The sequence below is a fragment of the Squalius cephalus genome, assembly GCF_949319135.1.
Source record: "Squalius cephalus genome assembly, chromosome: 25".
Lineage (NCBI taxonomy): Eukaryota > Metazoa > Chordata > Actinopteri > Cypriniformes > Leuciscidae > Squalius > Squalius cephalus.
The window spans coordinates 28927372-28941737 of NC_137146.1; the positions used below are offsets into that span (position 1 = coordinate 28927372).

A 14366-nucleotide genomic window follows, 5' to 3' on the forward strand; every position below is an offset into this window, starting at 1 on the left:
TTTGGGCTCTGTTAGGCTTGCTACGATAGTCGGTGTTACACAGTGTTCAGCAACACTGGTTTCATCACTTTCCCACCGCAGAATTTTTTTAAGTTTAAAGCGTTAAAAATATTTAACACAATTAACAGTATCTGTTTTTTTCTACCAATAGCCAATTATTCAGAATCATATCTGTTGATACTGATAGCCGATTAATATCTACCGATGGCCAATATTCATAATATCTGTCAATACAATAACAGATTATTCAGAATGATATCTGCCGATTCTGATAGCCGATTAATATCCACCGATAGCCGATAATTCAGAATCTACATATATTTTTATTTGACACTACAGGAACCCTCTCATTTGGCACATTACTATAATATTAGAGGTTACAATTAATAACAGAGCCCAAACTATTATATTCAACTGCTATTTATTTTAAGATATAATAATTACACTCAAACATAAACTTAAATGACTGTATATATCTCAGTTGCACATAAGGTAGTTTTCATAATGATGAAATTTCATGACCAGTATTTTCAAACGTTCATATATAATGGCCAATATATTCAAAGTACATATATAATTAAGTCAATAAGCTCCTCTCTAGTGTTTTTTTGTAGCTAACTAATAAACTGTAGAACAGAAAAAAGTACCTTTCCCAATTTAGATGTTTTTTCCCCCCAATATCATGCAGCCCTGCTGTTAATCGTATAATCACAGCAAATATTCACCTTAAACCTTTCATGTCACACAGGTGCATTCTGGGAGAGCTTTTCACAAAGAAGCCCATCTTTCAGGCCAATCAGGAGCTAGCACAGCTAGAGCTCATAAGGTAACAACAGTCAACATGTAAAAAACGTCCCTGTTTGTTTTAGTGTTGTCAAAAGTACTGACTTCGGTACCAAGTCGATACTGAAATTTAAAAAATGTGACGCTTTGAGCGGAATCATAAACACCTCTGATTGGCCGTTGTGTTCACGAGCTCATCGGATATGTCTGTGATTGGCTACACTGATCAGCGCACGAGATCGTTTGAAAGCACAAGCAGGACCGATCCGCTGATAGACTCCTGCTTTCAAACGCTCGTGTGTGTGTGTAAGCGCTCGCTGAAGAGCGTCATTGATGGATATTTACATGTTTTTGAAGCGCTGATCAGTGTAGCCAATCACAGACATATCCGATGAGCTCGTGAACACAACGGCCAATCAGAGGTGTTTATGATCCCGCTCAAAGAGTCACATTTTAAAGTTTCAGTATCGACTTAGTATCGAAGTCAGTACTTTTGACAACACTAGTTTTGTTGGAGATCCAGTATAAACGGGTTGAGATTCGCTGACATTTATGCCTGTGTCCAATCCAGTCGTATCTGTGGAAGCCCTTGCCCTGCCGTGTGGCCAGACGTCATCAAGCTGCCCTACTTCAACACCATGAAACCAAAGAAACAGTACCGGCGAAGGCTAAGGGAAGAGTTCGCCTTGTGAGTAATCAGAAATGAAACCAGTTCAGTCTGTTAGCTCAGGACTACAATGGGTGAAGGATTATAGCATGTTCAGTCAAACCACAAATGATTCAGACACCAGATATCATTTTTGATATGTTTCACTAGTGTGATCAGGACACTATAGTTCATTTATGTAAGTGAGGAGAGCAAAATAAAGTAAACTGTGACATATTATACCCAATAATTCTTCATACAGCGACTACCAGTGACATTTATACAAATGTGGGACCAGAAATGATTGGGACACTTTGAGCTGATCATGTTTTGCTGAAGTGTGTCTTCTTTAATTGCTAATGCTCTTTTTACACACAGACTGAACACAATGAAGCATTGCTTGGTGATTGGTTGAGCTAAACTGGTATTATCTAATTGTGTAGTTAAATTTAACAGCTGACAGATATTCAACATAACTCATGTGTGAGACAGTCTAACAGAAGGACGGACAAAACCAGTCAAATATCAACTGAGTTCTGCTCATATTTTATCACCATTTTCTAAACTATAGCGAATAAACTGATAATGTGAGAAATGTGTCTGAATACATTTTGGTTTGACTGTAAATGGATATGCGTTTGCTTTATTTGACTCTTGTGATGTCTTCAAGAACTCGTGTGATTTCTGGTCAGAAGAAAATGGAAGAATCTCTTTTTCCATTTGCTGATAAAGACAGGACGCTTTTTAGTGCTAATGCGATTAAATGAGTTTTAGTGTAATCGATGCGTTATCTGCTTTATTACTCTCATGCCTAGAATCAAAGGAACTGTCACACGCGCCTGTCGCCTCAAACCAGCTAAATTAGTATTTTGTGGCAAGCTTTACAGCTTTTCTTCATAACACTTATTTGCTTCTACCATGATTCTTTAATTGATGAACTTCCTATTTGCCGCAATGCAGACATTCCCGGTGGCAATAACACCATTGTGGGGGCTTTTATGTGTGCATAATTCATGAAAGTGATTATTGCGACATAATTTGAAGGCAGCGTTAGACATGTAGAGAGAAAAGCAGTAAACCTCAGGTATATGTTTGCAGTGACTGTTGGTTTGAATGTTTCAGTATTCCTCTGATGGCCCTGGATCTGTTTGACCACATGTTAGCGCTGGACCCGAGCAAACGCTGCACTGCAGAACAAGCGCTCAACAGCGACTTCCTCAAAGATGTGGACCCGGCCAAGATGCCTCCGCCTGAGTATGAGGGCTTTTGTTTTGTTTTTGCTATTTATTCTGTAGTTTTTTATTTGCAGCTATGCTTTAAAGTGCTCTATTGTGCTTTTTCGTAAATGTGACCCTGGATCCCAAAACCAGTCTCGAGTTGCACGGGTTTATCTGTGGCAATACATTGTATGGGTCAAATTATAGATTTTTCTTTTATGCCAAAAATCATTAGGATATTAAGTAAAGATCATGTTTCGTGAAGATTTTTTGTAAATTTCCTACCGTAAATATATAAAACATTTATTTTTCTGAGTGAATGCAGCACAATCATGAACATAAATGGACAACTTTAAAGGAGATTTTCTCAATGTTTCGATTTTTTTTTTTTGCTCCCTCAGATTCCAGATTAAATATTCTTTCAGATATTTCAGATGTATAAATATCAATTTAAAAAACTTGACCCATGTGACTGGTTTTGTTGTCCAGGGTCACATATTTCCTTTCATCCGGTGTGTAATGCGGCTGTTTGTGAATGTAAAAGGTCTATAAAGTGCTGATAAATAGTTCGAGTGCGTCCGAAATCGAATACTTCCCTACTATATAGCATGTGAAAATAGTAAGTCAAAAGAATAGCATCTCCGAATACATAGCATTCGAAAAACGTTAGGAGAAAAGTGCCCTGATGGCCTTCTACTTCTGACGAGATTCTGAAGTGTGCATACGATGGACACTTTACTATCCCATGAGGCCACGGGAGAGGATTTTGTGAATGACAGTGAAGCGACACAACTGACGCTGGTAGGTCACGTGACCATAACAACATGGTGGATGTAGGACGTCTGAATTTCATTCATACTTTATAGAACATACTTTCTTAGCAGTCGTGAAGTAAATTTAAACTCGGATGTAGTTCCTACTCAGTATGTGATTTCAGATCCTGCGTTTGTCTCGCAAAAGAAAGTGATTCTGAACTGAAACGAGTCGTCAGTAATTCGGTCTCACTTCCTGATTGAACCTGCGTAGGTTTATATCTAATAGGGGTGTGACGGTTAGCATATAACCGTGAGACCGACGGCCCTGGCAGGATATAACTAACTCTGTGTTATTAAAATATTTTTTACAAACATTTTTTATCATAGAGAATGTTTAAATACTAATTAAAAACAATTGTTAACAGTCTGTGTTATTAATGGTCTACGTCGTTTCCAACTGTATTGATTATTTGCCAAGCGACCGACCGCCAATCATTTGAGATAGAAATAAAAGCTATGATATAGTGATGTGCCATCATTATGAGATTTATTAAACAAATGAAAAACATTTGCAATAATAAACATTAGCAATGAACATTTGCAATCGGGAGACATTGTTTTTACCACTTAATGAAGTTTTGTTTTGTAAATCGTCAGACATGATTTTTACCACTTCATTAAGTTTTGCTTTGTAGAAAGCATTTCTTTAAAGCGAATTTCGTTTTGTACAAATTGTATCTTAATTTTAATAAATGTTTCATCAACCAATTGCATGTATTTAATAAATAAAAAGCAAATATAGGAGATAAACAATATAACTACGGTTATGTTACGAACCGTCACATTTGACTCGCGTCATAACCGTCATCACCAATTCTGAAACCGGCACACCCCTAATATCTCATTTGCATAATGCCAGCCTGTGGTCTTGATTGGCTGAGCAGCGTATCTTAGCCCCGCCCTCAAACACTAGTTTATCTGAGACTGGAAGAGTTTGGTTCGTGTGGAGAAGACGCTGTTTTCTGAGATTGATACGGTAAAACCCACGCCATCGTTACTGTTCGTATCACTGTGATCAAGAGCTGAGACTCGATATGATAATGAGTGTTTGGTTTCTGACACGTGCTGTAAGCAGTCAACCAATCACAACAGACTGAGCCGTCTGACCAATCAGAGCAGAGTAGACCAATCACAACAGACTGAGCCGTCTGACCAATCAGAGCAGAGTAGAACAATCACAACAGACTGAGCCGTCTGACCAATCAGAGCAGAGGAGGCTCTCAGAGGCGGGGTTTAGATAGACTGAATCTTTGATCAAACTGTTTCAGACACCGTGAGTAAAGAGCAATGGATGATATGAGAAAATTAAAGTGTTTTTTTTTACCTCGGATGCTTGTAAACTTATTGTGGGAGAAAATAAAACAAAATTAGGAAAGTTTAAAACGGCATAATAGGCGCACATTGATTAGTGTGCTAAGAGCATTCTGTGCTCAAGCTATTAGTTCTTCAGTAACTGTTCTTTTTAAGTAACATTTTTAAACAACTCTTTAATAAACAAACTAAACCTACACTATATAATTCTCTTGTTAAATATGTCCTTGACATTTCTTTGTGAAATTAACTCAATTGTGTCTTTTATTTCACTCATAATTTCGAATAATGGTTTGGAAAATACATGTAAATTTGATTTAGCCTCTGCTTCATTTTTCACACAACACTTCACGTCGTCTTCTCTGCTTCTGATCTGATCTCTGCTTCTTCTCTGTGCCGTGATCTGATCTCTGCTTCTTCTCTGTGCCGTGATCTGATCTCTGCTTCTGATCTCGGATCTGATCTCTGCTTGTTCTCTGTCTAGTCTCCCTCTCTGGCAGGATTGTCATGAGCTGTGGAGTAAGAAGCGGCGGCGGCAGAAGCAGATGCCGGAGGACCTGACGGCTCCTAAAGCTCCCCGTAAGGAGCTCGGGCTGGACGACAGCCGCAGTAACACTCCTCAGGGCTTCCCTGCCGCCGGAGGACTCAAGGGCCCGAACGCCGCCAACACTGCAGCCCTGCTGGGTGAGGCCTCCGCTCACACACACACACAAGCCGTGCCTCAGATTAACCCGGTGCACACTGGGCCGTTTAGTACCGTCCTTCACCATTGTTGCTTGTCAGACTGTACGAACATGATCATCGCTGTAAGCCATGTCACATCTCAGTTATCACGGTCACACTGTAAGATCTCAGTAATGTTAGTCTGTACGACAGTCAAGACGTGCTAAAAATGGACGCACACAAGAAAACTCATGCAGAGTTTTACATCAATCACTAGGCGTGTTTCCTTTACAGATGTGTGCAAAACTTTAGCGATGTTTTTTTTTTCTTTCTTCTAAATATCGATAAACTATTGCGAAATGACAGCGTTTCCTTACTTAATGGAAACGCTTCTTAACAGAAACACCTCATATGTGCCGCTCTCAAGTATAAGGGTCTTTCCTTGCCATTAATGATTGGATAACACGCATACGTTTCTTTCCATTAATAATAATAATGTCCATTTTTGGACACCTCGAAGGGCATTATCCCGCTTATACCATGGTCACTTACGAAAGAAAGAAATATTTAATCAATTAATAATACTTTAATGTGTTTTAGAGTAAAAATCGTGAGGGTTTTTATTTATTAAGTCGAGCGCACTATTTAATATCTCCCGTATACAGGCGTTGCCAAGCAACGTGGCCACAGCGACCCGACCGCAGCCGTTGATCAGTGAGTTTGAGCCAGCGCAATCATTTAGAACTGTCAGGCAAATTGACGGGACGCCTTTCCTAGGTGTACATTATCACTTTTTAATGGACACCCTGCAGCCAATCAGAATCGAGTATTCACCCAGACCATGGTATAACTGATGTTATGCGACTAAAACGTCATTTTTTTCCTCTCGCGATCAGTCATTCCAAAAATCATGCCGACGGACGTTGGTAGGTTTATATGTATATATATCACAGCCACTGCACTCGCCATTATTATTATTAATGGAAAGAGAAGTATGCGTGTTATCCAAGCATTAATGGCAAGGAAAGACCCTTATTATACTTGAGAGCGGCACATATGAGGTGTTTCTGGGTGTTTCTCCCTCAGATCTGCTGCGAGGTCTTGATTGTGGCATTTATTTGAGGTTTAGAATCCATTATTCCTGTAATTCTTTTGTCTTTTATGAATTTAATAAAGAACTCTGTCTCGTATTCTGTCCAAACACACCGCGTCGTCTACGTCAGGTGACTGTAAATGCGCAAAAACAGTTTCCATTGCAGTTTTGCGAAATATTTCTCTTTCGAATTGCCTGAAAAACCCCTCACGCGAGCGGAAAAACTTTTTTGCGATAAATGGGAGTTTTTGCGAATTGACACGTTTCCATTGGGCGTATTTTCAATTCGCAATTTAAATTTGCGCAATTTGAAAGGTAATGGAAACGCTACAAAGAAATCTCTAATGTTAATTTTGGTCACGGCTTGTCTTGAAAAACGAAGACGATGTGACGGTGGTCGTAGGAGAATCACTGCAGGACTGAGAGTCAAATCTGCTGACACCGCCAGAAATTCATCGGTGTCAAATTTGATCGCAACGGTCATTAATCAGCTGTCGGTGAACATGTCAAACTAACCATCAAAGACTTCAGATTTTAGCCTATGATCAGAGGATTCTTTTAGGATTTGCTAAATTTGTCTCAGACGGTCAAATCGCACAGTGTGCACCAGCTTCAGTAGTGTCCCAAATTACATACCATACACTGTGTACACAGCCATCTAGCATATGAGGGGTTATTTCAAATGTGGGCGGGGCTTGGTTGTGTCTGTAGGGAATTGATTGGATGGTTGTGGTTTGCTATTGGCTGATCTCATGTGAGTGACAGGTTAAAGCCCCGCCCTCATCATCAGAGAAGAGAAGAGATGCTGCAAGTGGAACTTATTCTGATTCAAGATTACCAGGAACATCAATTTAACACAATAATGATGATGTGCACTGATAAATCATTTAGAATAAACACTGCAATATTCCATTTTATGTTTAGTTTTGATTTCATGTTCCTTTAAAGCGGTGACTGTTTAGTGCATGCAGTGTCCAACATTCAACACTTCATTTTTCCAGTTAAGTGTATCATCCGGGTATTTACAGAGCACTTTTTCTTGTTTCCAATGACATCCCAGCCCATTTCTATTTGTTAAAGCAATGAGTAACAAAATAGGAGTCTAGAGTTGTCAAAAGTACCGTCCTCTGGTATCATCACATTCTTAAAAATTCAGTTCCGACTTGGTACCGAAATCAGTACTTTTAACAAGACTATAGGAGTCTCATTTAGTACTTTACTTAGAGCCCATAATTTACAATCCATTCAATCATCCCTGCTCTTTTTCTCCTAGACCCCAAAGCTCCCAACTCCCAACTGACTCAAGAACAGCTGGCTGTGCTCCTGAACCTCTTCCAGTCCAAAAGCGGCCCGGTGGGATCGGCCCAGTTCGCCCAGACCGTGGGATCGAAGATGAACCCGGAGACGCTGCAGCAGCTGACGAAGGCTTTACCCGCTGGACCGCCGGAGTCTGAAAGACCCCCAGAACCCCCCCCACCCCCCACAGTCTCCAAACCCCCCCCGCCGCCTCCGTCAGGGGCCCGCACCCCCCCGATGCCCAAACCCCCGTCTCCGCCGGCGCCGGTGAAGCCGGACGGAGAGGCGTCGGCCTCCGCCACGCAGACGGCGGTCACCATGCTCCTCGCGCAGCTGCTGAAGGTCCAGCAGGGGGCGCCGGGGGACATCATGGGCTTCGAGAGCGCAGAGGGAGTCCTGTCAAACACAGCAGGCGTACCTGAGGTCAAGCCTCCACCTGAGCCCAGCCCCGTATCTCCAGGTAACCTCATCATCACACACGTACTACAACCTGCGTCCGATATCACACACTCCTCCTTTTGAGTTATATTCCATATGTAATATGTACTTTTTGAACACTTCAAGCACATATTACATATGGAATATAACTCATTTCACCAGGTTTTATATTGAAAAACTACGAGTGGATCTCTGAGCTGCTGTGAGTGAATGGAGGCGGGGCTCATTTGCATATTCATAGAACCGTGTATAGTAAATGAGGCAAGGGTGTCGAGTTACATTCAAGATAAATTAAAAAAATTACGCTTTGAGCGGAATCATAAACACCTCTGATTGGCCGCTGTGTTCACGAGCTCATCGGATATGTCTGTGATTGGCTACACTGATCAGCACTAGGGATGGGACGATACACTTAAACTCACGATACGATGCACCTCGATATGCCAGGGTCACGATACGATACGTCACGATACGATATCAAAAAAGAAAAAAATATTACTGTATAACAACAACTTATTATGGTGACGTTGAAGGTGGTGGTTCATGTTTGATGTGTTGGATGTGGTGTACGGAATGACAGCATGGCATAGCTTACACACAGTCTTAAGGCCATTGCACACTGAGTCCGAAATTCGCATTTGAAATTTTCGCACGTTAAAAAAAAATTCGACCTCACGTTATGTCAATCACGCTTGCACACTGACCTACGAAATTTTCGTCCGTAAAAAAATAATTCGGATTGGGTTCGGTTTTCTGCGTTTTTCGCATCCACAGACAGTGTTTTGAGTTTTTTTTGAAAATTCAGAGCCACCGTACAAGCGAACGACAAAATCCAGAATGACGTCTGACAAGTTGATACACTTCGTCTCGCAGTACTGTATGAAAAACAAAATGCGGATTACAAAGACACTGAATAAAATATAACCTGTATACAACTGTTCTGTCTGCCCAGCGCTTCTGCCGGCCGCGCGCGCGCGTGTGTGTGTGTGTGTGTGTGTGTGCGTGTGTGCGTGTGTGCGTGTCCGTCCTGCCTGTTCAGGATCGACTGGTTCACGGAAGTTGGTGGTCTTCTTTTTAATATGTGGCTCCAGTATCGCTAGCAAAGCATCAAACTGTTCCACTGACATTCTGAGGTAAATTTTGAATCGCTCGGAATAATTTCGCAACTCCTTGATAAGGAGGTGAAACTCTCCTTCCTCTCGGCGCAATCTCAGGATTGGATGGACCCAATATTTCCTTTCTTTTTTTCTTTTTAAGAAGAAAGAGTGCAACAAATTCATCCTCACTGCTTGACGAATCTTTTTGTATTTTTTGCGTTTTTTTCCGCAAAGGTTTAATAAATACGCATCGGACTCGGTGTGCAAGGTTTCTGTGCGTGACGAATTTTAAGGCTGACGAACACGAAAAAACGCATACGATAATTTCGGACTCAGTGTGCAATGGCCTTTAGTTTTACCCTGCTTGATCAGCAGATGGTGCTGCCAGCCTGCCACCATAGACTGTATGTCTGCCCCATATACATACACACACATATAATACACTAAATTATTTATATACTACGCAAATCATGCAGCAGTGCCATCTATCTTTATTTCGCGATCCATTTTTTTCGACCTCGATGCGTTTCGTCACGTTTTGTATCGCGATATTTCGTCAAACGATATTTCGTCCCATCCCTAATCAGCACACGAGATCGTTTGAAAGCACAAGCAGGACCGATCCGCTGATAGACTCCTGCTTTCAAACGCTCGTGTGTGTGTGTGTGTGTGTGTGTAAGCGCTCGCTGAAGAGCGTCACTGACGTATATTTACAACATGTTTTTGAAGCGCTGATCATCTTAGCCAATCACAGACATATCTGATGAGCTCGTGAACACAGCGGCCAATCAGAGGTGTTTATGATCCCGCTCAAAGCGTCACGTTTTTTTAAATTTCAGTATCGACTTGGTATCGAAGTCAGTACTTTTGACAACACTAGTTACGGGGGACTTTATGAAGTGAAATATTGAAGGTGCAGTGTGTAAATTTTAGCGGCATCTAGAGGCGAGTTTGCGAATTGCACCCAACAGAAGTTACGCTTGTCTGCTCAGGGCCACCGTAGAAACATGTTTATGTAAGCGGACCCGCGGTGTGTGTAGAGAGAAATGACCATTACGGTTCATTATGTAAGGGTTTATACACCACTGAGTAGTGTTGTCAAAAGTACCGGTACTTCGGTACAAAGTCGGTACTGAAATTTTTAAAATGTGACGATACCAGCATTTCTGTAGTACCGAGTACCGGGTATATTCGGCACCCAGTAATAGCCATCTGCTTTCAGTCGCTCCGTGTTTATCTAAGCGCGGGGCTCCAAACTAACTTTTTTACTTGGAGCACTGTAGCCGATATATACCACAATAGCCTATATATAGTGTCTCTGAATATTAAACCGCAAAAAGACTATTTAAATATTAACCCTGCATGTTCTGCTTGTCTCTGTGTGAATGAATGGCGCAGACGCGCGGTTTCATTTACCACACACACACACACAAACGCACGAGTGACGCTCGCGCTGTTTTCAGTCTCTGCTGCCTCACGATATGATGACATGATGAAATTCATCTCCAGAGAAATTCAACTTCATGAGCATTTTACCGTTTCATTTGAGAAAAACTATCGTCATATCATACACACACAGAAACTCAAAGGTCTTCACGGCAACCCGTCAAAATAAAAGTTCGGTTTAACTTGAAGAAATTGACAGAAATAATTATATTAGGCTACTGTACAGTAGATTTAGCTATGTCTCCATGTATTAAAAATACTACTACTAATAATAATAATAATAATAATAATAATAATGTGTGCATTTGAACATTACATTGTTTATGTTTCACTTGATTTTTTTATAAGTAGCCTACTATTTACGTTTAAACAGCATGTAGCCTTCAGTCCTTATATGTATAATTTACTTATGATTACCGTCATAAATAGTAAGTCATTGAATTGAATTGAATATTTTTTTCAAATAGTTAAATAAAATAGAAAAATAGTTCCAACAGATTTTGCTTTGGTACCGAAATTGGTACCGAGAACCGTAAAATTTGATATCGGTACCGACTACTGGAATTTTGGTACCGTGACATCCCTACCACTGACAACACCGTTATGTTTATGATATTGCACTTCTGTCAACAGATCCTCCTAAATATTACACACTGCCCCTTTAAATGGTAACTTTCTGGAATTTTTAGATAATTTTAGATAATAAAGATATTGTTTGGTAAGTGAGATCTCTGATTGAAGTCCTTGAAAACCAAAAAAAGTAGTGCTGGAAAGTCCTGGAATTTCATGTTACAGCATCTGAACTACGAGCCCTGACTCTCCTGATTCTCCTGTGATCTCTGTAAAGCTGCTTTGAAACGCTCTGTGCTGTAGAAAACGCTGTATAACTGAAGCCGACTAATGCCTGCTGTTCCCCGCAGTGTCTGAAGGGGGCGTCTCGTCCTCCCGGCCCCAGGAGCCGCTCTCCATCCTCCCGCCGGACCAGCGCCCGCCAGAACCTCCAGAGCCGCCTCCCTGCGCAGACCTGGACTACCGGCAGGCCCCCGAGCCCCAGCCGGGCCCCCCCGACGCCCCCCGCCCCGCGGACTTCAGCCGGCCCCCGCCTCCGTTCCCTCACGCCAGCTACCTCGGTCACATGATGCCCCCCCGCCCTCCCCTCGGCCCCGACCCCGGGGTGTTCAGCGGAGACAAGGACCATCGCTTCGAGTACAATCACCACGTGGTCGGCCCCGGGCCCCCGGCTCCACCGGGCCAAGCCTGGACTTCCCCGTCCCAGTCCGGGGCGCTTCCGCTCGGGTTCGTTCCTCACGTGAACGCGTCGCTCCGGGGCCGAGGACTCCCTTTTTGAACCGGGATTAATGAACTCAGCGATGAACACGCGTCTAAGACTCTAAAAGACAGCCCTCAAAACCAGCACTAAATGCTCTCAGAACGTGACATTTCTGAATAATCCGGGGGTTCCACAACTGGAGGGACGAACTGTTTGGGATGGGATGGGAATTTTTTTGCATTTCCCACTCGTACCGTTTCATAGAGCTGTTTTTGTTTTTCCCTCCAATTGATTTTTTTGTAATCTATTCTCTACTGCTGTCTTTTAAATTAAAAAATGTACCTTTTTTTTTTTTTTTGTGCATTTACCGTGCCGGGGTAAGTGTTTTTATGACCTGTACCTGAGCGTCTCCTTTAATTACGTGAGGACAGACTAGTATTACGACGTTTTGCACTACTGAATAAAAGTAGGTGGGAACGAGTGGAGTAATGTGCTGTATCTGCACATGTAAATGACCAGTAATGTAATTCAGTTTCTTTTCTTTTTTTCTTTCCCTTCTTAAGTCAGTTTTTTGTTTTCCTTCCTGACGATTCAACGATTATGAGCTCTGTCGCAAGGTTAAAATCACTGGAGGGCCTTAGAAAGACTCCAGAATGACTGGTAGCACTTGTGTGTGATTGGCCTCGATTGAACTGGTGTATCTACTGAACGAGTGAACGGATCAAAGCTGTGTTTTTCACCGGTTCCCCACCAGCTCTTGTCTATAGCCATTGTAAAATTGAAAGTTAAAGAGACATTTAAATGATTTTCAAGGAGATTAGCAACGATGTCTTTTTTTTGTATGAAGATGTTTTTCCCCCCTTTGGCAAATGTTTATTAAAGAAATGCCAACGATGTAATATGTTCTGGTATTTTTAATTGTTTGTGTACTTTTTGCACATCATGCACTTGCCTTTCAGCAATGAACATAAGCAATGACGTTAACCTGACTTATCCAAGAAAAAAAACATGAATGTGAAAATTATGGAAGGATACTGTAAATTTAGTTGTGAATTCACTGTGAATTTGAACACAATTGAAGCATATTATACATGAAATGGTTTTGATTGCATACATATAGATGAGCTCACTGTGATTACTTCCTGTTTATTATTTATAGAACGATTATAATGTGACCATATATTGTGTAAATATTATATTATATTGTAATGCCTCTTTTAGCCAACAGGGGGTTCCAGCCAAAAACAAAGTTCCACGCCTAGCGTTTAAATATTGACAGGCCAGCTCCGATATGTCTAAATCATTCTTATTTTCATTTTTCACTGCATTGGTTTTATTTTCATTTTTGATCACTTTCATTGTTCGGTTAGAAATGTATTTCTAGCCCGTGACGTGTGGAACGTACCAGCATTATTATCATCACGTGTTACCTGTTACTTTTCTCAACGCAGGACACGGTGAACCACTCAGAGGTATAGATAATTATACGTAGATCCCTCATTCGACCGCTCCTTACACGTAGGCGCGCCCGCCATCTTGCAACGGTCATTGTTTGTGTCGTCACTCACAGAAGAATCAATGATGCCAGATCATTACGCAGCTTCTGGTTTTAAAACCGCCAAGAGAAGATTTAAATTCCCGAAGAAATGGGATAACTTTTTACAGGTGAGAATGTGTTGGTTAGTATTTCAAATGTATTAACTCAATAATACTTGTTTTACTATGGTGACTTTAGTAATGTCAACTGACGCATTTGTTATGTTGTATTTTGTTAGTAAAGCAAAATCTTCTGCTGAAGTCTGTTTCAGATAGATAGATAGATAGATAGATAGATAGATAGATAGATAGATAGATATTCTGTTCATACATGATTCTAACTACGGTTGCTGATGCTCAATCAACTCGCTGTCGACTGTTCACAGACCGCTCCAATATGGCGGACGGCTTACCTATAGCGGCCCATTGAAACGCCCGCTAATGAGGCATCTATACATGTTTATTTCTATGGTCAGAGTATCACAATCGCTGACTAGGATTTTGAAAGCGTTTTGAAGAGATTGCTAGGTTAAATTTCCGTATGTAAGTTTTAATTACAAATACCCCCAGCGAGACCAAAAAAAAGTTCTGAGATATAAATGCGTTTTAATGTAGGATTCAGTTTTATGAAGCCGTCAAACGCATCACAACAACACTTGCCGCCCGACGGTGATGACGTCGAGTTTTTTTTCTTTTTTATACCTGAGAACGGGATCATACAGAAAACATAATATAACAGCACATAATATCAACAA

General features: G+C 41.2%; 1 protein-coding gene across 3 annotated transcripts in view; it reads left to right on the forward strand.

Moving 5' to 3' along the window:
- The window catches only part of cdk13 (cyclin dependent kinase 13), a 32216-nt gene extending 19237 nt beyond the window's left edge, over positions 1–12979 (forward strand). For all 3 annotated transcript variants that reach the window (XM_079863159.1, XM_079863161.1, XM_079863160.1), the window contains exons 10-15: positions 749–826; positions 1355–1471; positions 2552–2683; positions 5257–5456; positions 7802–8284; positions 11726–12979. In XM_079863159.1, coding sequence (XP_079719285.1) covers positions 749–826; positions 1355–1471; positions 2552–2683; positions 5257–5456; positions 7802–8284; positions 11726–12153 — 1438 coding nt within the window. In that variant the 3' untranslated portion in view covers positions 12154–12979. The remainder of the gene's footprint in view (positions 1–748; positions 827–1354; positions 1472–2551; positions 2684–5256; positions 5457–7801; positions 8285–11725) is intronic.
- The last annotated feature ends 1387 nt before the right edge of the window (positions 12980–14366 follow it).